Below are 25,627 nucleotides of genomic sequence, written 5' to 3'. Positions count from 1 at the left end.
GTGCCGCTGCCAGGCAGCAATAAATCCACTCGCGATGCTTCGCCAATGACAGGTGCAGCAGCAGCTTGCGAAAATCGACCTTCACTGGAGGAGTTGTTCCAAGAAATGCTAGAGAAATTGGGGAACTTAAAAATTACGGATTCAGAGGAGATTCCTCTCTCGTCTGCCCCACTGGAGCCGAATCCCTCATTATCCATCGCTACAACACCATCGGCACCAAGGAGGGGCAGGTGCTCCGATGTTATACGTGATGCTATCATAGAAGGGCATAGGCATGCTACATCCTTGGCCTGCCCTATTATTATCGACCCTGTGCAAGGTACCGGGTTGCGGCAGCCACATGACTGCAAGCTTTTACACCAAGCTCGAAAAATTGTTTTGGACTATGGATTACAATCCCAGGTGGCTTGACAGATAATTCAATGGATTTTCCAGGCAGAACTGATGTGTCCACTTGACTGTTGAAACTTGGCGTGCTTATTGTTAACTCCTTCCCCACTGTTATTGATTGAAAGGGAATGGTTGCAGTTACCACAGGGGGAAGCGGGTCAACTGCGTCAACCGGGGGACCCCCTGTATGGGATTACTGCAGAGATGTTAACGGGGACGGGTCCTTATCTCAATACCCAGATTCAGTTGCAGTTCCCTGCAATTATTCAACAAACAGCTGCGCAGCTCGCACTGAAGGCTCTTCTTAGTCTCCCAGGGGAAAAGAAAGCACCTCCATTCGCATCTGTAGAACAGGCTCCTGAGGAACCATATGCTAAATTTATTTATCAGTCCAGGCAACCAGATGTGGTGGCACAGAACTGTCAGAGATTTGCTTTCACGGTGCCCTCCATTAACAAACAGGCCCCAGCAAAGCGCTATGAATGGCTAGTGCTTCCGCAGGGGATGAGGAATTCCCCTACATTGTGTCAGTTATATGTGGCCTGGGCATTACAACCAATTCAGACAGTGTGGTGTGACGAAATTATTTACCATTATATGGATAACATTCGGTTTGGTAGGCCAGAATGCTTCCAGGATTCAGATTTAAAGTTTATTCAGGATACATTGGAAGCAAAAGGGTTGAAGATAGCCTCAGAGAAGGTTCAACAGAAACAGCCATGGCTATACTTGGGACGGAAAATATCAGACTACTATTCATCCACAGAAAGGTGATATAACTATGGTGTTACATACTTTGACAGATGTACAAATGTTCCTGGGTAATATTCAGTGGGGTTGCCACATTGTACGGATTACTAATGACGACTCTAGTTATATTGCTACCTTTATTGTGGGGCAGGAGTGCAGAACCGCAGATTACACTAACAAATGACCACCGGCAGGCTCTTTCACAAATAGCTTCTAAGGTTGCAGCTGGTGCTGCTTGCAGATTTATAGCAGAAGTTGCACTCTCCTTCCTAATTAGCAATCATGTGTCTCATCCATTTGCGCTGCTTGGTCAGTGGCAAAAAGAAAAGGGGGAGAGTAAGGGGCGACAAAGACAGAAACGGTATCAGGAGGATGCCACTGACACTAATAGCATGGGTAATAGGAGTAGTCTAAGTGACACATGTGATGGCAAGGGTAGAATGATAGGGCAGCATTTTTGAGTTCTGGAATGGATTTTCCTACAGATTCAGCCAAAAATGAGTGTTCAAACGCGTGCAGAAGCTATCGCAGAGTTAGTACGTGAGGGTTGCTCTTGGAGTATTGAGATCAGCGGGCAGGAACCAGGAGATCTGCCAGGATCTACTCAGGATCATTTGGAATGGTGTTTACAGCAATCCATACCACTACAAGAAGCTGTGTTAGATTACCTGGGACTGGTACATTTCTGAGCGTGTTGTATTGTAATAAATGTGGTTAAAAGGTTACTTGCAAAACTGTTACATTGGGCTTGGTTTGCTCAAATACAAAAAGTGGGAATAGTTGAGGGATTTTTGAAACAGCAAAGATCCCATGGCTTGCTGCAGCTGAGCAAACCAAACTACCAGGACAACTATGAGAAGTTCCCATGACAGTGTTCCCACATCGCCCAATTGAGGAATTTAGAAAAATATTGTTGCCAGCATCTGGCTTCAAGGACGGGATCTGTGTGACTGCTAATCACAAGGGGTTGTTTTCTTGCAGGTGGGGTTGTTTTCTTGCAGTTGTTTGTCTGAGTGCTTTTGACCAATAATCTTGTGTGAGACACTATCCGCCCCTCTTAAGTTTGCTATAAAAGTCAGGCTATTCAGGTAAGAAAGGAGAGAGCATGATCTGACCATATTGGTGTCTGTCATGTTTTCGGTGTTCTTCCTGCAAAAAACAAGTTATCCCCTGTTTGAATTAACAGGTATATTGAGCATAAGTGGAATAAAAAATGTTTCACTCATTTCTTACTCTCCTCTGGCCAGATCTTGTTACCTTGCTATCAGAGATACAGATGGCTGCTGACCATGTCTCAGGCAGCACTGGACAAGAAATTCAGATACACCTTATCCTTTTCACATAGTGCCATATATTCCTTTACCCATAGATTAAATAATCTTTATTTCTGAAAAAGTGTGTCTACTGGAAAAACAAGACCAAATAAGGAGGTCAGAATCTTTCAGTTTTTGTTTTTGTTGTTTTCTGTTGTTTTGTTTTGTTTTGTTATGTTTAGATTTGATTTTGATCTCCTCTAAATCCACATAACAGTTAAGAAAGCACAAGTGGTACAGTTGGCTAAAGTATGTCAGATCTTAAGCAGCACCTGAAGAATGTGTTGAAAATTATTTTTTCTGAAGTTCCTATATGTCAAAGCAGTCTAAATATGCATAGAGTGAAAGTAATATTTAAAACCAGTACTGGAAGTTCAAATAAGTAGCCTATGAACTTTAGGACATAGAAAATGTAAGGAATGTTTCAGCAATTCGTGTCAGTAGAGGGCTTGAATGGTAAACCTTGAGTCTCTGATATCTAGGGGAGTTTCAGAATAACTGCTAACTATTATGACTATTTCATGGGACACTACGCAAGTCTCTAATATCCGGCCAAGAGATTAAGGAGAAGGGGAAAGCCAAAGGACGACTAAAAGACAAAGCTTGCATGGGACGCTGCACAAGTCTCTGACATCCGGCCAAGATGGACAAAGGAGAAGGACATCTAAAATAACCCCAGACAAAATTACATTCTTCCTCTAAAGAGTTTTATTCAGTAAGGTTTTATTATTTTGGATGTACAGAAACATGCATAGAAAGGCATATATTATTTAGCTTTTTAACTCAAAATATGAGGGAATGTTTTCATTAAATTACCTGCATATTTCTTGTAAGTCACTTCTTATTCCTACATACTGATGGTGATGATGATGATAGTGATGATAATAATAATCACAGAATCACGCAGAAGCACAGAATGTTAGGGATTGGAAGGGACATTGAAAGATCATCTAGTCCAATCCCCCTGCCGGAGCAGGAAAACCTAGATCACATCACACAGGAATGTGTCCAGGTAGGTTTTGAATGTCTCCAGAGAAGACTCCACAATCCCCCTGGGCAGCCTATTCCAGTGTTCTGTCACCCTCGCTATGAAAAAGTTTTGTCTCTTATTTAAGTGGAACCTCCTGTGTTCCAGCTTGCACCCATTGCCCCTTGTCCTATCATTAGATGTCACCGAGAAGAGCCTGGCTCTGTCCTTCCCACACCCTTTACATATTTATAAACATTAATAAGGTCACCCCTCAGTCTCCTCTCCCTCAGTCTCCTCTTCTCTAAGCTAGAGACTCAGCTCCCTCAGCCTTTCCTCGTAAGGGAGATGCTCCACTTACTTAATCATCCTTGTGGCTCTGCGCTGGACTCTCTCAAGCAGTTCCCTCTCCTTCTTGAACTGAGAGGCCCAGAACTGGATGCAATATTCCAGATGTGTTCTCACTAGGGCAAAGTAGAGGAGGAGGAGAACCTCTCTTGACCTACTAACCACACCCCTTCTAATACACCCCAGGATGCCATTGGCCTTCTTGGCCACAAGGGCACAGTGCTGGCTCATGGTCATCCCACTGTCCACCAGGATCTCTGTTGAGGGATTTTTGAAACAACAAAGATCCCATGGCTTGCTGCAGCTGAGCAAACCAAGCTACCAGGACGACTATGAGAAGTTCCCACCACAGTGTTCCCACATTGCCCGATTGAGGAATTTAGAAAAATATTGTTGCCAGCAGCTGGCTTCAAGGACAAGATCTACATGACTGCTAATCTTAATGTTTTTTTTTTCTTGCAGTTGTTTGTCTGAGTGCTTTTGACCAATAATCTTATGTGAGACACTATCTGCCCCTGTTAAGTTCACTATAAAAGTCAGGCTATTCGTGTAATAAGTGGTCGGAACCAAAACCACTCTCAGAATAATCTTTATCAGAGCCAAATTTATTAAACAAACATTCAAGCAGGCAAAACAGCACTGGGCGGCCGGGGAGTCTCCGCTCCACCAACGGCGCACACCTCACCCCCGTCATAGTCCCCCTTTTATAGCTTGGTTGTTCCGGGTGTACATGGCATATCCTGGTATGTCCTGCGGTTGTGCATACTGTTGCTAGGGGGTCGTCTCGGACCTCCCGGTGGTCGTGAGGATGAAGGCCGTAGTCTTCCTCTGTGTTGCGGGTTGCAATCTTGCTGAGTAAGCACTATACGTGTTCTTATCAGGATGGTCAGCTGGAAACTTTCCAGCTATACAGAGTTGTCACAGTCCCCACAAGCTTCCTCAAAATTTATTACAGTTTCTTATCAGGATAGGCAGCTGGAAACTTTCCAGCTATACAGGGTTGTCACAGCCCCCACAAGCTTTCCAACCGGTTTGATTAACAAACTTATTATACAATATTTATTACATTCAGGTAATAAAGGATAGCATGATCTGACCATACTAGTGTCTGTCGTGTTTTCGGCCGTTCTTCCTGCAACATATGGTGCCCGAACAGGCTGAGACCCGGACATGCTGAGAGACCTGAGAGACGCTGAGAGACTCTGAGCACAGACCCGAATATACACATCGTGGTGAGACATGGAGATTGATTGATTGATACAGAGATCGCGGTGAGACGCGGGAACAAAGGAATCGTGCGTGGTGAGACGCGGGAAAGTGACGTATCACAGTGAGACGCGGGACATCCGGGATCGAGTTGCTACGGGAGATCGGAGGTGTCAGTGAAAAACGGCAGACGACCCCCACCGTGTGGCGAGTTGGCACGTAGCAGAGGGGCGGGGATCACGACCCTGCAGCCCGTCTGACGTAACTATGGAAGAGGAAGCGGCTGTGCAGCTGCTCTCTAGCTTTTTCTCTAAGAGAGGCATATCTTGCAATGTAAAAAAGATCAAATCCTTGGTACACTGGGCCCAGAAGGAGGGTTTTCAAAATGAAATCCCTCTAATTTTTAGCCCAGATGAGTGGCGGCTCGTAGGAGATCGTTTATGGGATACAACCATCACAAGCAGAAAGTTCGATAAAGATCTATGTACGACCTGGCGTGCAGTGCTTAACACGCTGTGTGGTATGAAGGCCGAACAGCAGGTGGCGATGGCGACGGCGCAAGCTTTGTCAGCACGGTCCGGGTCTGACAAACCGTCAACTACAAAATCCGACAGCTCAGGATCACTTCTGCCACAATTGTTTTCATTGGTTCCTGCACCCTCCCCGGGTCGTGGTATGACCTTTTCAATAAAGGAATCAGCGGCAGACATAACTAAGGGACTATTGGAGCACACTTCCTCAGTTTAGCTACAAGGATACTGTGGGAGATGGTGTCAAATGCTTTACTGAAATCAAGATAGACCACATCTACTGCTTCACCATTATCTATCCACCTAGTTATGTTCTCATACAAGGCTATCGAGTTGGTCGAGCACGACTTCCCCTTGGTGAAGCCATGTTGACTGCCCGTAATGACACGTTTATCTTTGATATGCCTAGAGACAATAATAAATTCTAAAAAGTACAAAGTAAGTGATGCACAAAGGAATTGCTCAACACCTTCTGACTGATATCCATCCCATTCCTGAGCAGTGGTTCTCCCCACCCTAGCCAACCACCCCATATTAATTGTTCAGCTTGACATCATATGGTATTGCATATCCCTTTGGCCAACTTTGGTCAGGTGTCCTGGTTCTGTTCCCTCACAGCTCCTTGTGCACCCCTAGTCTCCTCACTGGCAGGACAGTGTTAGAAGCTAAAAAGGACTCGTCTCTTTGCGAAGCAAAAAGGCATTGCTCTGTAAGTGCTAAAATATCAATGTGTAATTATCATTTTTCCCATCCTACATCCAAAACACAGCACCACACCAGCTACTAGGAGGAAAAATAACATGGATGCATTTTGAAGTCTCTCACCAAGTAACCTTTTCTTCACAGTGACAGAAATGATGTACAATTTTCATGGTTTTGGCTGGGATAGAGTTAATTTTCTTTGTGGAGGCTCACATGATGATATGTTTTGAATTTTTGATGAAAAAAAATGTTTGTGTGGGGTTTTTGCTTTACTTCTTGAACTGTCTTTCTCTCTACTGATGAATTCTTGCACCTTTACCTTTCCAGTTCTCCCCCATCTTCTTTCCCCCATCCCACATGGGGAGAGTGAGTGAATGGCTATGTGGTGCTGAGCTGCCTGCCATGGTGAAACCACAACAGCAGTCTTCATTCTTCTTATTTCTTAAGAAGAAAACTAAATTTTCTTAAGATTAGAAAACATTGTTCCTCTCCTTAGTCTCTTAAATGGCCAAGGTCAATATCAACAAAGTTAACTAGTAGGTCTGCAGCAACCCATGCAGAAATCAAAGCCTCTGTCAATAGTACAACTGTCTGTAGTAAAACTTTCTGCTGTATAGGATTAAATAGGAAGGGAAACCTGCACCAGATTAAAAACCCTTCTGTGTGCACTGAAGGTAGCAGCAGGTTCCAAAAAATACAACTACACAATTTAATTGCCATCATTGTTGTGCATCTCAAACAAATTTGCAAGGCTATTTGACTCAATAAGATACTAAGTGAAATTATAAAGAATACATGAAGTCATTTTACTGAGGCTGAGCTTAAAATAATTTACACTGATTAAAGTTAGTTTTAGAAGTTCCACTTAGTGCTTTGGTTTGCATTTAAAAACAGAGATCTATAATTATAATGTAATGTAATTTTAGCAGTAATGAGTAAACTTGGAAAAGTTGCCCTTTTTTGTGTAAGAAAAGTGACTGAAGTTCAGCTAGTTTCTCAGCCAGAAGTTAACATGTCTTATTAGACTTCAACTTTGTCATACAGAGTTTTCCTACTCGCTACAGTTGTTGAGATGAATCATAGAATCATAGTATCTTTTAGGTTGGAAAAGACCTCTAAAATCATCTAGTACAATTGTTAACCTAGCACTGCCAATTCTACCATAAACCTTATTCCTAAAAACTACATCTACACATCTTTTGAATACCTCCAGGGATTATGACTCAAACACTTGCCTGGGCAGCCTGTTCCAATGCCTTACAACTCTTTAAGTGAAGAAATTTATCCTAATATCAAACCTAAACCTTCCTCGTTGAAATTTGGGGCCACTTCCTCTTGTCCTATTGATTGCTGCTTGGGAGAAGAGAATGACCCCCCACCCTGCTACAACCTCCTTTAAGGTAGTTGTAGGGAGCAATAAGGTCTCCCCTGAGACTCCTTTCATCTAGGCTAAACAACACCAGTTCCCTCCGATGCTCCTCATAAGACTTCTTCACCAGCTTTGTTGCCTTTCTTTGGACACACTCCAGCACCTCAATGTCCTTCTTGTAGTGAGGGTCCCAAAAGTGAACGCAGTATTTGAGTTCTGGCCTCATCAGAGTCGAGTACAGAGGGACAATCACTTCCCTAATCCTGCTGGCCACACTGTTTCTGATACAACCTAGGATGCTGTTGGCCTTCTTGGCTACCTGAGCACACTGTTGGCCCATATTTAGCCAGCTATCAACCAATACCCCCAGTTTCCTTTCCACCAGACAGCTTTCCTGCCACTCTTCTCCCAGACTGTAGCATTGCATGGGGTTGTTGTGCCCCAAGTGCAGAACCCAGAAATTCACCTTGTTGAACCTCATACACTTGGCCTCGGCCCACCAGTCCAGCCTATCCAGATCCCTTTGTAGAGCCCTCCTACCCCCAAGCAGATCAACACTCTCACCCAACTTTCTGTCATCTCCCAACTTACTGAGCGTTCACCAAATCCCCTCATCCAGACAACTGATAAAGATATTAAAGTGAACTGGCCCCAGTACTGATCCCAGGGGGACACCTCTTGAATGGCTTCCAACCTAATTTAGCTCCATTCATAACAGCAGTAGCCAGACTGAGCTCAAGCTGGGCTTTGGTCCTTCTAATTTTCTTTCTGCACAGCCTCATGATATCTTTGTAGTCCTCCTGAGTGTCCTGCCCCTTCTGCCAAAGGTCATAAAACCTGTTTTTCTTCCTGAGATCTAGCCATAGCTCTCTCTGTTCAGACAGGTCATGCCAACAGGTCATTTCAGCACATGGGGACTGCCTGTTCCTTTGTCTTCAGGATTTCTTTCTCAAAGACTGTCAAGACTTCCTGGACTCCTCTCCCCTTCAGGACTTCCTCCCAAGGGACTCCACCAACCAGTCTCCTAATAAGGCCAAAATCTGCCCTCCAGAAGTCCAAGGTGGCAGTTCTGCTAACTCTTCTCCTTACTTTTCCAAGAATAACAAAGTCTTTTAATTGATGATAGGTATGCCCAAGTTAGCCTCCAGCTTTCACATCACCAACAAGTCCTTATCTAATCACATGCAAAAGGTAGAGTGAGGCACCTTCCCTAGTTGGCTTACTCACCAGCTGTTTCAGGAAGTTATCTTCCACACACTCCAGAAACTTCCTAGATTGTTTCCTCTCTGGTGTGTTGTATTTCCAGCAGACATCTGGTATGTTGATGTCCCCCACAAGAACAAGGACTAGCAAATGTGAGATTTCTCCCAGCTGCTTAGAGAATATTTTGTTTTCCTCTTCAAATGATGAAGCCGAACGTCTCCCTAGAAATATTCTTTTTTTTTTCATCAAGATTTTCTCAGTTGGAGTATTATAGAGTTTTACGAATTCAAATGTAATTAAATATGTAGTTCTATTTAAATGAGTGTTGTTGTTTAAGCTGGCAGACATCTAAGCACCATACAGCTGTTCATACGTTCCCCCCTGTTCAGTGGAATGGGGGAGAAAACAGAAAAGAGCAAGAACTCATGGTCTGAAATAAGCACAATTTAATAAGAAGAAAGAAAGGAAAAATGAGAATGAGAAGGGGAAGGAGAAGGGGAAGAGGAAGGAGAAGGGGAAGAGGAAGGGGAAGGAGAAGGAGAAGGAGAAGGAGAAGGAGAAGGAGAAGGAGAAGGAGAAGGAGAAGGAGAAGGAGAAGGAGAAGAAAGAAAGTGATGTAATAAATGGCTAAGTCCCAAATAGGGTTATAATCAAAGTTTACAATTTATTAAACAAATAGAGGTAAGCAAACAGCGCTGGGTGCGCCGGGAGTCTCTGCTCCACCAAGACGCACACCAGTTAGATCAAGCGGCTGGTTTTTATGCTCCTAGACTAATACATATTCATTACTACTTCTAAAAAAAACAGGTTATTATAATTAGTTCCCGGAATCCAAACCCTCCTACTGGTGCATGCGTATCAGCCTCCGGTGGTCCCTCTGGGGGTCTCTGGGGGTCTCTCGTGCTGAAGGCTCGTAGTCATCCTCCCAGGCTTTTTTTCTTGTCCATCTTGGCCAGTTGTCAGTGACTTGTGCTGCGTCCCCTGCAAGCTTTGTCTTTTAGTCGTCCTTCGGCTTTCCCCTTCTCCTTAAGCTCCTGGCCAGATATCAGAGACTTGCATAGTGTCCCATGCAATAGTCATAATAGTTAGCAGTTATTCTGAAACCCTCCCCAGATATCAGAGACTTCAAGGAAAAGCCTACAAAAACATTTCCCTTCAAGATCTCTATTGACACAAAATGCTAAAACATTCCTTTGCAAGATACAAGAAATATATACATTAACCACTCCGTTTTTCTTAGACTTGTGGTTATACAAGGGTATATAAGACAGAAGGTCACATTCATCATACCATGCGGCCCTAGCATTGTTCCATATTGACACGAATCAGATGAACACATTTCACAATGAGAAGGAAAAAAATCAAAACAAAACAATAACAACAAAAAGAACAAACAAAGCAAATGATGCACAATGCAATTGCTCAACACCAGCTCACCAATGTCCATTCCATCCTCGAGCAAGGGAAGCTTCTCCTGGCCAACTCCCCCATTTTTATTGTACAACATGACACATTGTATGGGACATCCCTTTGGCCATTTTCGGTCAACTGTCCTGTTTCTGTACCCTCCCAGCTCCTCGTGCACCCCCATCCTCCATACAGACAGGGCAGCGTGAGAAGCTGAGAAGGCCTTGGCTCTGTGTAAGCACAGCTCAGAAACAAGTAAATATCAGAATGTTATCACTATTATTCTCATTCTAAATCCAAAAAACAGCACTATACTAGCTACTAGGAGGAAAATGAACTCTATCCCAGGCAAAGTCAGGACACCCAGTTTAACTGTTCTCCTTATGTAGTGGAATAAGAGATATGATGATCAAAGGGATCTTAATGGACTGTTCTGGGGAAAGAAAGAGGAATGGCTACAGTAGCTCTTAGGTTGGATACGTTTGGAAGTGAACATTCCTATGACCTTCAGCCAGAAAGGTTTGATTTCTGTAACAGAGGTCTTGGAGCACTCAAACTGTATCTACTCTTGATGAAACTGAAGCACGGAGTGTAAGTGCACCCTGTTCACGAGATGAGGTACTCAGCCATGAGACCAAATTAAAACTGTTCTGAAATCACATCATCATAAACTCAGGAAGTAGACAGTAGCACCATCTGATTTTCCTGCACAAGCTTGATGCTATTGTACCTTGCCATCAAATGTACTTGGTGCCACTGTGAGGGCGGTTCAGGCTGGGTCACCTTCAGGCTGCTTGAGGCTGGGTCACCAGGCTAATAGAAGGAGCAGGGGGTATTTTGTAGTGTGAGTGCGTGGGCCAGGCAGGACAGTTCCCTTCTGTTCGTCTGTCTTGTAGTGTTGCTTCTGCAGCGTGTGTTCTAAGTTATGCTCTCCTCAGGTCTTGATATCCTCCTTGCTTTTTGCACTGGACTGACTAGACAGGCAACTTGGTAGCCACACCAAAGGTCCTAAATGCTTGTTTTGTCATCGTGGGTCTGATCTGAGCACTTCTTGTCTTGCAGTCGCTGCTTAAAGTGCAGATCTGTTTCCCGTCTTGTGCATCATATTCAGTTTCAGATCGCATCTGTTTCCATCCTCACTCTTGCAGAAGTCATCTGGGTCGCATCAGGAGCTCTTGCTTGGGAATTCATTTCCTAAGTGTTTTCTTAAGGGGTCTGCACTCCCCATCCTTCTGGTCTCTTGTCTTAAAGGCAGGCTTTTTATGCCTCCATCATCCCAGTTCTGGCAGTTGCTTCCAGTTGCATGTTGTGACATTTGAGTCTCTCCTTGGGTCTGCTGCAGAGCACCTGTTCTGACTTGCTGTTGCCATAGGGCTTTGCTCTGGGAGTCGTTTCTTCTTGCGCCTTGTGTTCTGTGTCTTGTTGGTAATGTTTGTAGCGTCCCTGTGTGTGTTTGGTCTGGAGCTGTCCTGCCTGGCAGTTAGTGACGATAGCTAACGTGGCAGTCCATACTAATACATTGTCCGGACTGTTTTGGCAAAGACATCCGGTCTGCCTTTGTGCACGTACTGAAGGGCAGCTGGCACAGTCATCTCTGTGGTGTTTGCAGATGTGGAGGGGGAGACTCGAGCTGCTTGCAGGCAGCTGTTTGCATAGTGCTTGAACAGTGTGCTGGAGGAGGTCTGTTGAATCTTGAAAGCTTATAGATATGGGGTTCTGAAACTTTTATTTTTATTTCTTTCCCCTCCCCAGTGGAGTGTAAACCTTAGGAGGAACCGGTCACAGGAAAGAGCTCCTTCTGTAACTGTCCAGCAACTCGGTAGGCAACTCGGTGACTGGCTTGATCTACTTCTGAGGTGCTGAGGCAAGGGGGCTGCTGTTTTGAAATGATAAAATTAGAAATGGGGTCCCTCGTGTTGTTGAGGGATGGGTGCTAATGCTGGCAGCTGAATGATTATCTTCTGACTGTTTTCATTTGTTAAAGCTGAAATGCAGTGTACACCACGGGACTTCACGACCAGAGCTGCTTTTGGCAAGGTGAGCGATAAACAGATGTAGCAGTTAATTTAGGGGTGCAGTTGTCACTGCAGTTACTTAACTACACAAAATGCAGTAAAAATCCTGTTTATATTTCAGAGGTGTTGTAGCTGGCCTAAGAGAGCAGATGGACACATCTGCGTCGAGGGCAGGTGAGGGGGCAGAGGTGAGGGAGCAGATGAGAGTAACTGTCCTAGCTGTGCTGTGGCTTTGGATGCTGCCTCGGCCTATGCTTTTCTTTTTCTTTTGCAGGTGTCTCACACAGGCTCAGAGGGGCCAAGCTGCACTCTGAAGAGCAGCACAAGAAGGGAGGGCTGGTCGCGAGCTGGGTTGGAGCAGAATGGCCAAGTAGCACAAGGTGACTGCGAAGGGTAGCCATCTTGCTTTGCAGGTGCCGTGGCAGGCTCTCCACAGAAGTGGCTGAGGATTTGAGAAGAGGTTACATGTTGCAGGAAGACCGGCTGAAGTCATGACTCACCCCAATATGGTGTGGTGGTTTTACCGTGCTGGGCAGCTTAACACCACAACCGCTCTCTCACTCCCCCTCTTTAGATGAGGAGGGGGAGAAGTAAAGGAAAGAACAACTCACGGGTTGAGATAAGGATAATTTAATTAAAGGGAAATAATAATAATAATTAAAGAAAGATTATTATGAACTAAACAATTTAACTAAAGGGAAATAAAAAGGGAAAGGGGAAAAGGGAGGGGGAAAGGGAAAAAAAAAAAGGGAGGAAAAGAAACAAATAAAACAACTAAAGGCTATGTGGAAGTGCAGAGGAAAGAAATTACTCTCTACTTCCCACAAATGAGCGATGATTGACCACGTCCTTGAAGCAGGGCCTCAACGCATGTAGCCGGTGTTCGGGAGGAGGACCGACATTTTCACAATGAGAGCCCACCCCTCCCCTCTTCTTCCTGTTTCCACCTTTTATTGCTGAGTGTGACATCACATGGTATGGAATATCCCTTTGATTGGTTTAGGTCAGCTGCCCTAGCGATGTTTCTCTTCTCACTTTTTGCCCACCCCCTAGGAAGGTTAGAGAAAGGCCCGATGCTGTGCCAGCACTGCTCAGCAGTAGACACAACACTGGTGTGATACCACTGCTGTTCCAACTACAAGTGCAGGGTACAGCACTGTATGGGCTTGTCGTGGTTTAACCCGACCGGCAGCTAAACACCACGCAGCCGTTCGCTCACCCTCCCCCCTCCCTCTCTGGGACGGGGGAGAGAAATGGAAAGTGAAGCCCGTGAGTTGAGATAAAGACAGTTTAATAAGACAGGAAAAAAAAATAACAAAATAATAATAACAATAATAATAATGATGATACAATGGTGATAATACGAAAGTAATAATAGTATGTACAAACAAGTGATGCACAATGCAATTGCTCACCACCCGCTGACCGATGCCCAGCCTAACCCCGAGCAGTCCGGCCCCCTCACCACCGGCTAGCCACCCCTATATATTGTTTAGCATGACGTCAGATGGTACGGAATACCCCTTTGGCTAGTTTGGGTCACCTGTCCTGGGTCTGTCCCCTCCCAGCTCTTACTGCACCCCCCAGCCTGCCCGTTGGCAGGACAGAGCAAAGGCTGAGATGTCCTTGGCTTAGTATAAGCACTGCTCTGCAACAATTAAAGCATCGGGGTGTTATCAGCACTCTTCTCATTCTAAGCCAAAACACAGCATTCCACCAGCTACTAGGAAGAAAATTAATTCTGTGCTAACTGAAACCAGGACATCTATGTTCTTTGGCCCATGTTCTTTGGCCCAAGTGTCTATAAGGTTGTTTCGGAAGTGAGTCCCATTGTCTGATTCTATTCTTTCTGGGGTGCCATGTCGCCATAGGACTTGCTTTTCAAGGCCCAGGATGGTGTTCCGGGCGGTAGCATGAGGCACAGGATATGTTTCCAGCCATCCGGTGGTTGCTTCCACCATTGTAAGTACGTGGCGCTTGCCATTGCGAGTTTGAGGGAGTGTGATGTAATCAATCTGCCAGGCCTCTCCATATTTATATTTCAGCCATCGTCCTCCATACCAAAGAGGCTTTGACCGTTTGGCTTGCTTGATTGCAGCACATGTTTCACAGTCATGAATAACCTGTGCTATAGCGTCCATGGTCAAGTCCACCCCTCGATCACGAGCCCATCTGTATGTTGCATCTCTACCTTGATGGCCTGAGGTGTCATGGGCCCATCGGGCTATAAATAATTCACCTTTATGCTGCCAATCCAGGTCCACCTGAGCTACTTCAATCTTAGCAGCCTGATCCACCTGCTGGTTGTTTTGATGTTCTTCAGTAGCCCGATTCTTGGGCACATGAGCATCTACGTGGCGTACTTTCACAGCCAGGTTCTCTACCCGAGCAGCAATATCTTGCCACAATGCAGCAGCCCAGATAGGTTTGCCCCTACGCTGCCAGTTGTTTTGCTTCCATTGCTGTAACCATCCCCACAGGGCATTTGCTACCATCCATGAATCGGTGTAGAGATAGAGAACTGGCCATTTTTCTCGTTCAGCAATGTCTAAAGCCAGCTGAATGGCTTTCACTTCTGCAAACTGACTCGATTCACCTTCTCCCTCAGCAGCTTCTGCAACTCGTCGCGTAGGACTCCATACAGCAGCCTTCCATCTCCGATGCTTCCCCACAATACGACAGGACCCATCAGTGAACAGGGCATATTTCTTTTCATTCTCTGGCAACTGGTTGTACAGTGGGGCTTCTTCAGCACGACCCACCTCCTCCTCTGATGATATCCCAAAGTATTTGCCTTCTGGCCAGTCCATGATCACTTCCAATATTCCTGGGCGACTGGGGTTTCCTATTCGAGCCCGCTGAGTAATCAGTGCAACCCACTTGCTCCATGTAGCATCAGTTGCATGATGCGTAGAGGGGACCCTTCCCTTGAACATCCAGCCTAGTACCGGTAATCGGGGTGCTAGGAGGAGCTGCGCTTCAGTACCGACCACCTCCGAAGCAGATCGAACTCCTTCATATGCTGCCAGTATCTCCTTTTCAGTTGGAGTATAGCGGGCCTCAGATCCTCTGTATCCCCGACTCCAAAACCCCAGAGGCCGACCTCGAGTTTCCCCAGGTTCTTTCTGCCAGAGGCTCCAGGTGGGGCCGTTCTCCCCGGCTGCAGTATAGAGCACATTCTTTACATCTGGTCCTGTTCGAACTGGCCCAAGGGCTACTGCATGGACTATTTCCTGCTTGATTTGTTCAAAGGCTTGTCGTTGTTCAGGGCCCCATTCAAACTCATTCTTCTTACGAGTTACTTGGTAGAGTGGGTTTACAATCAGACTGTAATTTGGGATGTGCATTCTCCAAAACCCCACAACACCTAGGAAAGTCTGTGTTTCTTTTTTGTTAGTTGGTGGAGACATAGCTGTTATTTTGTTGATCACATCCATTGGGATTTGACAACGTCCATCTTGCCATTTTATTCCTAAAAACTGGATCTCCCGTGCAGGTCCTTTGACTTTATTTTGTTTTATGGCAAAACCGGCTTTCAGAAGGATTTGGACTATTTTCTTCCCTTTCTCGAAAACTTCCTCTGCTGTGTCACCCCACACAATAATGTCATCGATGTACTGCAGGTGTTCAGGAGCTTCCCCCTGCTCTAGTGCAGACTGGATCAGCCCATGGCAAATGGTAGGGCTGTGTTTCCACCCCTGGGGCAGCCTATTCCAAGTATATTGGACTCCCCTCCAAGTGAAGGCAAATTGTGGCCTGCACTCTGCTGCTAGAGGGATGGAGAAAAATGCATTAGCGATATCAATTGTGGCGTACCACTTGGCTGCCTTCGATTCAAGTTCATACTGAAGTTCCAGCATGTCCGGCACTGCAGCACTCAGTGGTGGCGTGACTTCGTTCAGGCCACGATAGTCCACTGTTAGTCTCCACTCGCCATTAGACTTTCGCACTGGCCATATGGGACTATTGAAAGGTGAATGAGTCTTGCTGATCACTCCTTGGCTCTCCAATTGACGAATTAGCTTATGGATGGGAATCAGGGAGTCTCGGTTGGTGCGATATTGCCGCCGGTGCACAGTTGTGGTAGCAATTGGCACTTGCTGTTCTTCGACCCTCAGCAACCCCACAACAGAGGGGTCCTCTGAGAGACCAGGCAAGGTAGATAATTGTTTAATGCCCTCTGTCTCTAAGGCAGCAATACCAAAAGCCCACCGGAACCCTTTTGGGTCCTTGCAGTATCCTCTTCTAAGATAGTCTATGCCAAGGATACATGGAGCATCCGGACCAGTCACAATGCGGTGCTTTTCCCACTCATTCCCAGTCAGACTCACTTCAGCCTCCAATACAGTCAACTGCTGAGATCCCCCTGTCACTCCACAAATATAGATGGGCTCTGGTCCTTTATAGCTCGATGGCATTATAGTACATTGTGCACCGGTGTCTACTAAAGCCTTATACTTCTGTGCGCGTGATGTGCCAGGCCATCGAATCCACACAGTCCAATAAACTCGATTGTCCCTTTCCTCCCCCTGGCTGGAGGCAGGGCCCCCCTAATCCTGGTCAGAATCTTCCTCGTTTCTGTGTTTGAAGGACTGTCTGCTGGAAGTTGGAGCAGCAAACTTTTCGGAGAATCCCTTTTTCCTGATTGTTTTCTTTTGCAACTCACGTACCCGTGCCTCTAGGGTCGCGGTAGATTTTCCATCCCACTTTCTCATGTCCTCTCCATGGTCTCGTAAGTAAAACCACAGGGTGGCACGGGGTGAGTACCCACCATATCGTCTTCCTTGTGTGGGTGAACGCCTACCCCTGACAGCTGAGACACTGCTTTGTACAGGTGCGAAGGAGAATAATCTCTCTTCAAGTTGGTGAACCTTTTCAGAAAGTTTCTCCCAAGTGTTCTCCTTTGGTCGGTGGGCACTGGTTGGTTCAGGTGGGGAGGACAATAGATTCTCTTCAAGTTGGTGAACCTTTTCAGAAAGTTTCTCCACAGCTGAGACGCAGGCCTGTAAGGAAGAGGAGAGACTTTCTTCGTACTGCCGGAGTTGTTTAGCCGCTTCACCCACTGTGGGTTCCTCATCCTCTTTCCAGGCCATTATTGCCAATGAGCTGGCATATGATGATGGTGCACTCCGTACAAACTTCCGCCACATGGGTCGTGTACACTTGACTTCATCTGGATCTGTGGATGTTTGTTTGAGGTCTGGATCCTCATAAATCACTTCCCGTACGGCTAATTCCCTCAGGTACTGGATTCCCTTCTCCATAGTGGTCCACTTGCCTGGTAGACATAAAATATCTTCCTTGAAGGGATACCTTTCCCTCACAGCTGAGAGGAGACGCCTCCAGAGGCTGGTGGGTCGTGCTCCATCTGCAATTGCTTTGTCAATGCCGGCGTCTCGAGCAAGGGATCCCAGCCGCTTGGCTTCCCTGCCGTCTAATTCCACACAATTGGCTCCAGAGTCCCAGCACCGGAGCAGCCAGGTGACAAGCTGCTCACCTATACAGCGACCAAAATCTTTTCGCACATCTCGTAGCTCGCGCTCGTTTAGGCTTCGGGTAGTTACTGTTGCTCTTTCGGCATCCTCATCTTCCTCCTCCTGAATCCTTGACGGCCCAGCGTCGTCATCATCTTCGTCATCTCTATACTTAGTTTTGGCAGAAGCCTTACCTGGATTGGCAGAAGACTCTCTGCGTTCTAAACGACTTGAATTTCTATACCATATTTTCACCTTCTCTACAGGGGCAGCTTGCACTGCTACTGCTTGTTTCTCTGACTTTGTTACAGGGTCTGCCACAGGGGTTGGAATGCCCTCTGCAGGGTCAACTTGCACTGCTACAGCTCGTTTCTCTGACACGGCCACAGGAGCTGGAGCGGCTACAGGAGCTGGAGCAGTTGCAGGAACCGGAGCTGTAGCGGCTACAGAAGCTGGAGTTGGAGCTGGAGCAGTTGCAGGAGCTGGGACTGGAGCAGCAGTAGGAGCTGGAGCTGGAGCAGTTGCAGGAGCTGGGACTGGAGCAGCAGTAGGAGCTGGAGCTGGAGCGGCTTCAGGAGCTGGAGCTGGAGCGGCTTCAGGAGCTGGGACTGGAGCAGTTGCAGGAACTGGGACTGGAGTAGCGGCCGGAGCTGGAACTGGAGCGACTGCAGGAACTGGGACTGGAGCAGCTGCAGGAGCTGGAGCTGGAGCAGCTTCAGGAGCTGGGACTGGAGCAGTTGCAGGAGCTGGAGCTGGAGCGGCTGCAGGAGCTGGGACTGGAGCGGCTGCAGGAGCTGGGACTGGAGCGGCTGCAGGAGCTGGACTGGAGCGGCTGCAGAATCCACCGTAGGGGTCACAGTGGCCGTTGGATCTGTCACAGGGTTTGGAGTGGCCGCAGGGTCTGTCACTAAGTTGACAGCAGTATCAATGGCAGCTCGATAGGCATGAGCCAGGCCCCAGCACGTTACAATGATTTGTGTTACTTTGGAACTGCCAGAATCATTACACCTTTTTTTCAAGCATTCTGCCAGTTTTTGAGGATTTTGCCATTGTTCAGGGGTGAATTTCCAACACACTGGGGGTGCCAACTGCTCTAGATGCCTGCCCATATCCACCCATACTCCCTGCCACCCACAACTATACTGCCTCCGGGCAGATCTCCGGATGAGCTTCATAAGTAGTTGTTTAACTTTAAGCAGAATCTGAAGTGCATTCATGAGGCAGAACAACAAGACTATGGTATTCTGAGTATTCCAGAAATATTCAATATCTTGGAGAGCTATTGTGACAAGCTCAGGGGATAAGAGGGTGGTGAAGGAGGAAGGCAGAGTGACCCAGGAGGATACAGGGGTGGTGAAGGAGAAAGGGAGAGTAAGCAAGTAAGGAAAAATATCCTCCCCTTTCCCCTCCACAGATTGACTCTCTAATGGAGAAAAACAATAGGTATAATTGCTAATAGTTCCCAAGATGCTGTTTCCAAAGTACAGAGTCCACGATGTTACTGAGTATAAATACCAAGTTAGAGTCATGACCAGATATCTTATCGTCTCATAAGCCATTGCTATAACACTTAGTACCATAATGGTCTGAAACCAGGGCCCGGAGAGGAGAAACAACACTACAGAGAGCAAATACGGAAAATAATGTACTATAATACTCAATTTGGAAAACAGGCGCAGCAGAGTTGTGATTAAAGCAATCAGCATCATGACAAGTGACTATTAAGCAGGTCTAATCCTTACACCAATTTTAGTTTAACACACTCTGATCAGATCTGCCGTTATCTCAACCTTTCCGGCCCCACGTTGGGCGCCAAAAAGACTGTCGTGGTTTAACCCGACCGGCAGCTAAACACCACGCAGCCGTTCGCTCACCCTCCCCCCTCCCTCTCTGGGACGGGGGAGAGAAATGGAAAGTGAAGCCCGTGAGTTGAGATAAAGACAGTTTAATAAGACAGGAAAAAAAAATAACAAAATAATAATAACAATAATAATAATGATGATACAATGGTGATAATACAAAAGTAATAATAGTATGTACAAACAAGTGATGCACAATGCAATTGCTCACCACCCGCTGACCGATGCCCAGCCTAACCCCGAGCAGTCCGGCCCCCTCCCCCCGGCTAGCCACCCCTATATATTGTTTAGCATGACGTCAGATGGTATGGAATACCCCTTTGGCTAGTTTGGGTCACCTGTCCTGGGTCTGTCCCCTCCCAGCTCTTACTGCACCCCCCAGCCTGCCCGTTGGCAGGACAGAGCAAAGGCTGAGATGTCCTTGGCTTAGTATAAGCACTGCTCTGCAACAATTAAAGCATCGGGGTGTTATCAGCACTCTTCTCATTCTAAGCCAAAACACAGCATTCCACCAGCTACTAGGAAGAAAATTAATTCTGTGCTAACTGAAACCAGGACAGGGCTACTGCCGGGAATGTTAACATTCCAGCCAGACCCAGTACAACCTCCACCCCTTATTCCATAACATTTGTGTCACACTCAGATCCCCATACTTTAGCATACAAGCATTCTCATCATTATTCCTTGTCCTTTAACAGGACAAGGATTTAACAGAATAGGATTAATAGGCAGGTGTATTTTTTTTCATTCCATAGGTCTTTCTTGGAAAATGTTCATAAGAACTGTTGATGATTAGGTCTTCATCTGCCAAAGTGGCCACTCAAGGCAGGTGGAGTTGGATGTCTGGACACCAGCACCAGCTTAGCTCAAGTCCTTGTTGCACTGCCTGGCTCCTTGCAAAGTTGACCTGTTGTTGGTCCTGCAGCGTCTTCCTACAACACATAACTTAGATTACAGATTAGTTTTCTCTCAATGTCAAATCTCCTTGAGGCACACACTTGATATCCCCATTCTTTTGCATGACCCACCAGGTATACCCCGGTCCTTGGGTGAAGACAATCCCACGAGTGGGTTTGTCTTTTCCCGAGGCAGGAGCAACCCACACTGCCTTCCCCATCCACCTTCCTATATGCACTACGGGAACTTTAGCTCCTTTCACAGTGTGTAGGGGTTTTGTTTCGGCAGGACCAGCACGGCTGTCAGACCCCCTATTGTTAACTAGCCAAGTGGCTTCTGGTAGATTTGTGTCCCATTGTTTCCATGTCCCAGCACTCAATGCTCGTAACATAGTCTTTAACAGCCCATTGTACCTCTCAACCTTCCCAGAGGCTTGTGGGTGATAAGGGATGTGGTACACCCACTCAATACCATGCCTCTTGGCTCAGGAGGTAAAAAGATTGTTTCGGAAATGACTCCCATTGTCAAACTCAATTCTCTCTGGTGTACCATGACGCCACAATACCTGCCTTTCCAGGCCCAAGATAGTGTTTCAGGCCATGGCGTGGTTTACGGGGTATGTTTCCAGCCACCCAGTAGTTGCTTCTACCATGGTGAGTATGTACCGTTTACCTAGGCAGGTTTTTTGGGAGTGGTCAATTGGTAGTGAGTGGTAGTCAATTTGCCAGGCCTCACCATATTGAAACCCTAGCCGTCTCCCCCTGTTCCAGGGAGATTTTACCTTCATGGCTTTCTTGATTGCAGCACAGGTCTCACACTCATGGGTAACCTGTGTGATGGCCTCAATGGTCAAGTCCACCCCTCGATCACGAGCTTATCTGTAAGTGGCATCTGTCCTGGTCTCAGTTAGAACGGCTGCATGGTGTTTAGCTGCCGGCCGGGTTAAACCACGACAGCATCCCTCCCCAGATGTCCTGATGTTTCACGAGCTACAAAGAGCTCACCCTTATGTTCCCAGTCTAGGTCCACCTGAGCCACTTCAATTTTCGAAGCTCGATTCACTTCTTCATTGTTCTGATGTTCTTCAGTAGTGCGACTCTTGGGCATGTGGGCATCTACATGACGTACTTTTACAGCCAGGTTTTCTACCCCAGCAGCAATATCTTGCCACAGGGTAGCAGCCCAGATAGGCTTACCTCTGCGCTGCCAGTTGCTCTGTTTCTATTGCTGCAGCCACCCCCACAGAGCATTTGCCACCATCCATGAGTCAGTGTAAAGATACAATGCTGGCCATTTTTCTCTTTCGGCGATGTCTAGGGCTAGTTGTATGGCTTTTACTTCTGTGTTGCAGGAAGCACGGCTGAAAGCACGACAGACACCAGTATGGTCAGATCATGCTCCAATTTATTGCCCGAATAGCCTAACTTTTATAGAGAACTTAACAGGGGTGGACAGTGTTTCACACGATTATTGGTCAAAAGCACTCAGACAAACAACTGCAAGAAAACAACCCCACCTGCAAGAAAACAACCCCCTTGTGATTAGCAGTCACATAGACCTTGTCCTTGAGGCCAGCTACTGGTAACAATATTTTCCTGAATTCCTCAATTGGGCGATGTGGGAACACTGTCATGGGAACTTCTCATAGTTGCCCTGGTAGCTTGGTTTGCTCAGCTACAGCAAGCCATGGGATTTTTGCTGTTTCAAGAAATCCTTCAACAATTCCCCCTTCTTCTTTTGAGCAAACCAAGCCCGACACAGCAGTTTTACAAGTAACTCTTTAGCTATACTTACAACACACAACGATGATTACCACCACCATAAACCAAATCCTTAATCCCCTTGTGATTAAACCCAGCAACCATCTACACTTTGTTTCAAACAAGTCAGTGAACCATTGATTGAAAGGATTGATACCATATTGAATCTTTCTCATGTGCTCTTTCAGGAAAGTAATGGATTTGTGAATTGACTCATTATGATCAGAAAGGTTTAAACAGTACATTCCCTTAAAGTCCTCACACCCATTCCTTTGAGCCAAAAGCAAGATGTCAATAGCAGCTTGATCCTGTAAAAGCAGATGTCGCAGACTATTTTGATCTGGTAACATCTCCTCAAGTATCTCTGTCGTGGTATAGGCTTGCCTCTCGGCCCAGCATACCAGTTTTTCTAAGTTGTTACGTGCGGCCGCAGATGCCACTCCAGGCACTGAAATTGCTAATGCCGCTCTAGCTGCAACCCCACACAATTCAACATTATCATTGCAATCCGATGCAAGCAATGCCCATTTATGTCTGGTGATCTCACGCAACTGTAACAAGCTAGGAGCAAATACAATGAGTTTATCTAAGTAACATGGACATCTGATAGCATTTGCAGGGATACCTTGCCAGGCCCCATCCCCACAAATCAGAAGCACATCAGGAGGTAAGGCCAAAGCTGTACAATTGTTCCAAACACTGTACTTGTTACCCCTTGTCTCCATGCTATAAACCCCTAAACCCTGCTTAGCAGCGTCATTGTAATCACAGGTGTTATTTGTGTTTTTGTACCGGTATGGCCTTTTCCAGGTTCCTGTAGCAGGAATCATCTGATATCCACGGCTACGTTCACTTTTGTAGCCACCTTTCAGGTTGATACATATTTGACTACAGTTACCAGGGTTTTGACATTCATCAATGTCTCCACAGTTTCTCTTGTCTACAAACTCAAACCCAGCTGGACAGTCACGTTCCTTTATGTTGCATTCCTCCAGGGGCTCATCACCCCAGTCCTTGCAGTCTCTCTGCTGGTTACACACTTTATTGATATCTATGCATTCTCCACTTCTGCACTTGAATTTGCCAGGTCCAGAGCACTGAATAACATTGTTACAGTTTGCTTCATCAGTGCCATCCAGACAGTCTCTCACACCACTGCACTGCCTACTCCCATGGACACAGTTCCCATCTTCACATCTGAACTGGTCTGGCCTGCAGGTCTGAGAAAGGCAGTTAATTTCATCACTTCCATCCTTGCAATCAGGATCTCCATCACATCGCCACTTCTTGTGGATACATTCACCTGAGCCGCACTGCACCTCACTCGTAGAACACTTCACTGGAGGTGCAGGCAGGCGGCCACACTGCTCCAAAGATTCATCTGAGTGGTCGGAGCAGTCAGCAGCATCATCACACACCCAGCTGATAGGGATGCAGGTAGAACTCTTGCACTGAAACTCATGAACACCACAGGTAGGAGGTGCACACTCCAGCTCATTGCTACCATCACTGCAGTCATCTTGAACATTGCAGACAAAGCTTTTGGAAATACATGGCCCACTACTGCATGTGAATTCTGCTGCACTACAAGTCACAATGCCACAATTCTCTTCATCTTCTCCACTGTCACAGTCCTTTTCACCATCACATTTCCAGGACACTGGGATACACTGGGTTGACTGAGGACCACAGCTGATTTCATTTACCCGACATGTTCTCATATGACACAGATCAGCACTCTCATCAGACCCATTTTCACAGTCCGGATCCCCATCACACGGCCATCTATTTGGCACACACTGACCACTGTTGCAGACAAAGTCAGGTTCAGCACACGTCTTCTTCACACAAGCACTCTCATCACTGCCATCTGAGCAGTCTTCACATTTTACTCTAGCACTGTCGGCGGCAGTGCACAGGCAGGCGAGGGCGAGCAGCAGGCAGAGCGCCCCACAGAGCAGCAGCGCCTGCCACCGCTCCGCACCTGTGTCACTTATACTACTCCTATTACCCGTGCTGTTAGTGTCAGTGGCATCCTCCTGGTACCATTTCTGTCTTTGCCGCCCCTTACTCTCCCCCTTTTCCTTTTGCCACTGACCATTCACCACAAATGGATGAGACACATGATTACTAGTTAGGAAAGAGAGTGTAACGTCTGCTTTACGGCTGCAGGCCGTGCCAGCTGCAACCTTAGAAGCTGTTTGTGAACAAGCCTGCCGATGGTCATTTGGCAGTGTAATCTGCGTCTCTGCACTCCTGCCCCGCAATAGAGCTAAATTGTCACTAGTAATCTGTAGAATGTGGCAACCCCACGGAATCTTATCCAGAAACATAGTTATAACACCGATCTGGGGACGAATAGTCTTTTTTGCATTGCAAGATAAACTTCTTATAAAAAGAATGCCAGAGAGAAGCAGCACAGCCGCCGCTGCATCCATGGTTCCGTCAGGCAGGCTGCAGGGTCCTGATGTCCGTCCCTCTGCTCTGTGCCGACTCGCCACACGGTGAGGGTCGGCTGCCGTTGTCCACTGACGCCTCTGGTCTCCCATAGCAACTCGATCTCGGATGTCCCATATCGCACCGCGATTATTTCAATTTCATGCGATTACTTCAAATTTCCCGCGTCTCTCCGCGATTCCTTTTTCCGCGTCCCCCCGCGATTCCGCGTCTCTCCGCGATTCCCTTTTCCGCGTCCCCCCGCGATTCCGCGTCCCCCCGCAATTCCGCCTCACCGCGATTCCTTTTTCCGCGTCCCTCCGCGATTCCGCGTCTCTCTGCGATTCCCTTTTCCGCGTCCCCCCGCGATTCCGCATCCCACCGCGATTCCTTTTTCCGCGTCCCACCGCGATTCCGCGTCCCACCGCGATTCCGTTTCCCGCGTCTCACCGCGATTCCGCGTCTCTCCGCGATTCCGCGTCCCACCGCGATTCCATTTCCCGCGTCCCACCGCGATTCCGCGTCCCTCCGCGATTCCGTTTTCCGCGTCCCTCCGCGATTCCGTTTCCCGCGTCTCACCGCGATTCCGCGTCCCTCCGCGATTCCGCGTCCCACCGCGATTCCGTTTTCCGCGTCCCACCGCGATTCCGTTTCCCGGGTCTCACCGCGATTCCATGTCCCACCGCGATTCCGTTTCCCGCGTCCCACCGCGATTCCGCGTCTCACCGCGATTCCGTTTTCCGTGTCCCACATCTCTCACCGGGAGTACCGCGTCTCACCGTGAGGCCTGTGTACAGTGTTTCCGGGCCGGTGTCTGGTCTGCTCCAGCGCCGGTTGGATGGGCGCTCCGATGTCCCGGCGGCGCGGCGAGGTCGCGGCGCCGCTGGTCCCCGGCGCCGCTGGTCCCGGCGCCGCGCCGATGTCGCGGCGCCGCTGCTGGTCCCGACGCCGCTGGTTTCCTGGTCCCCCTGCGTTCTGATGTGCCGGCGCCACTAGTGTCC

General features: G+C 47.2%; 1 protein-coding gene across 1 annotated transcript in view; it reads right to left on the bottom strand.

The window, feature by feature from the left end:
• The window catches only part of LOC116501285 (very low-density lipoprotein receptor-like), a 56,549-nt gene extending 31,170 nt beyond the window's left edge, over positions 1–25,379 (bottom strand). The window contains exons 1-2 of the mRNA XM_032206803.1: positions 25,009–25,379; positions 22,960–24,188 (exon numbers count right to left, since the gene is read on the bottom strand). Coding sequence (XP_032062694.1) covers positions 22,960–24,188; positions 25,009–25,379 — 1,600 coding nt within the window. The remainder of the gene's footprint in view (positions 1–22,959; positions 24,189–25,008) is intronic.
• Positions 25,380–25,627: the final 248 nt, after the last annotated feature.

The sequence above is a fragment of the Aythya fuligula genome, chromosome W (assembly GCF_009819795.1).
Source record: "Aythya fuligula isolate bAytFul2 chromosome W, bAytFul2.pri, whole genome shotgun sequence".
Classification (NCBI taxonomy): Eukaryota; Metazoa; Chordata; class Aves; order Anseriformes; family Anatidae; genus Aythya; species Aythya fuligula.
This window is presented reverse-complemented; position numbering and strand designations above follow the sequence as displayed.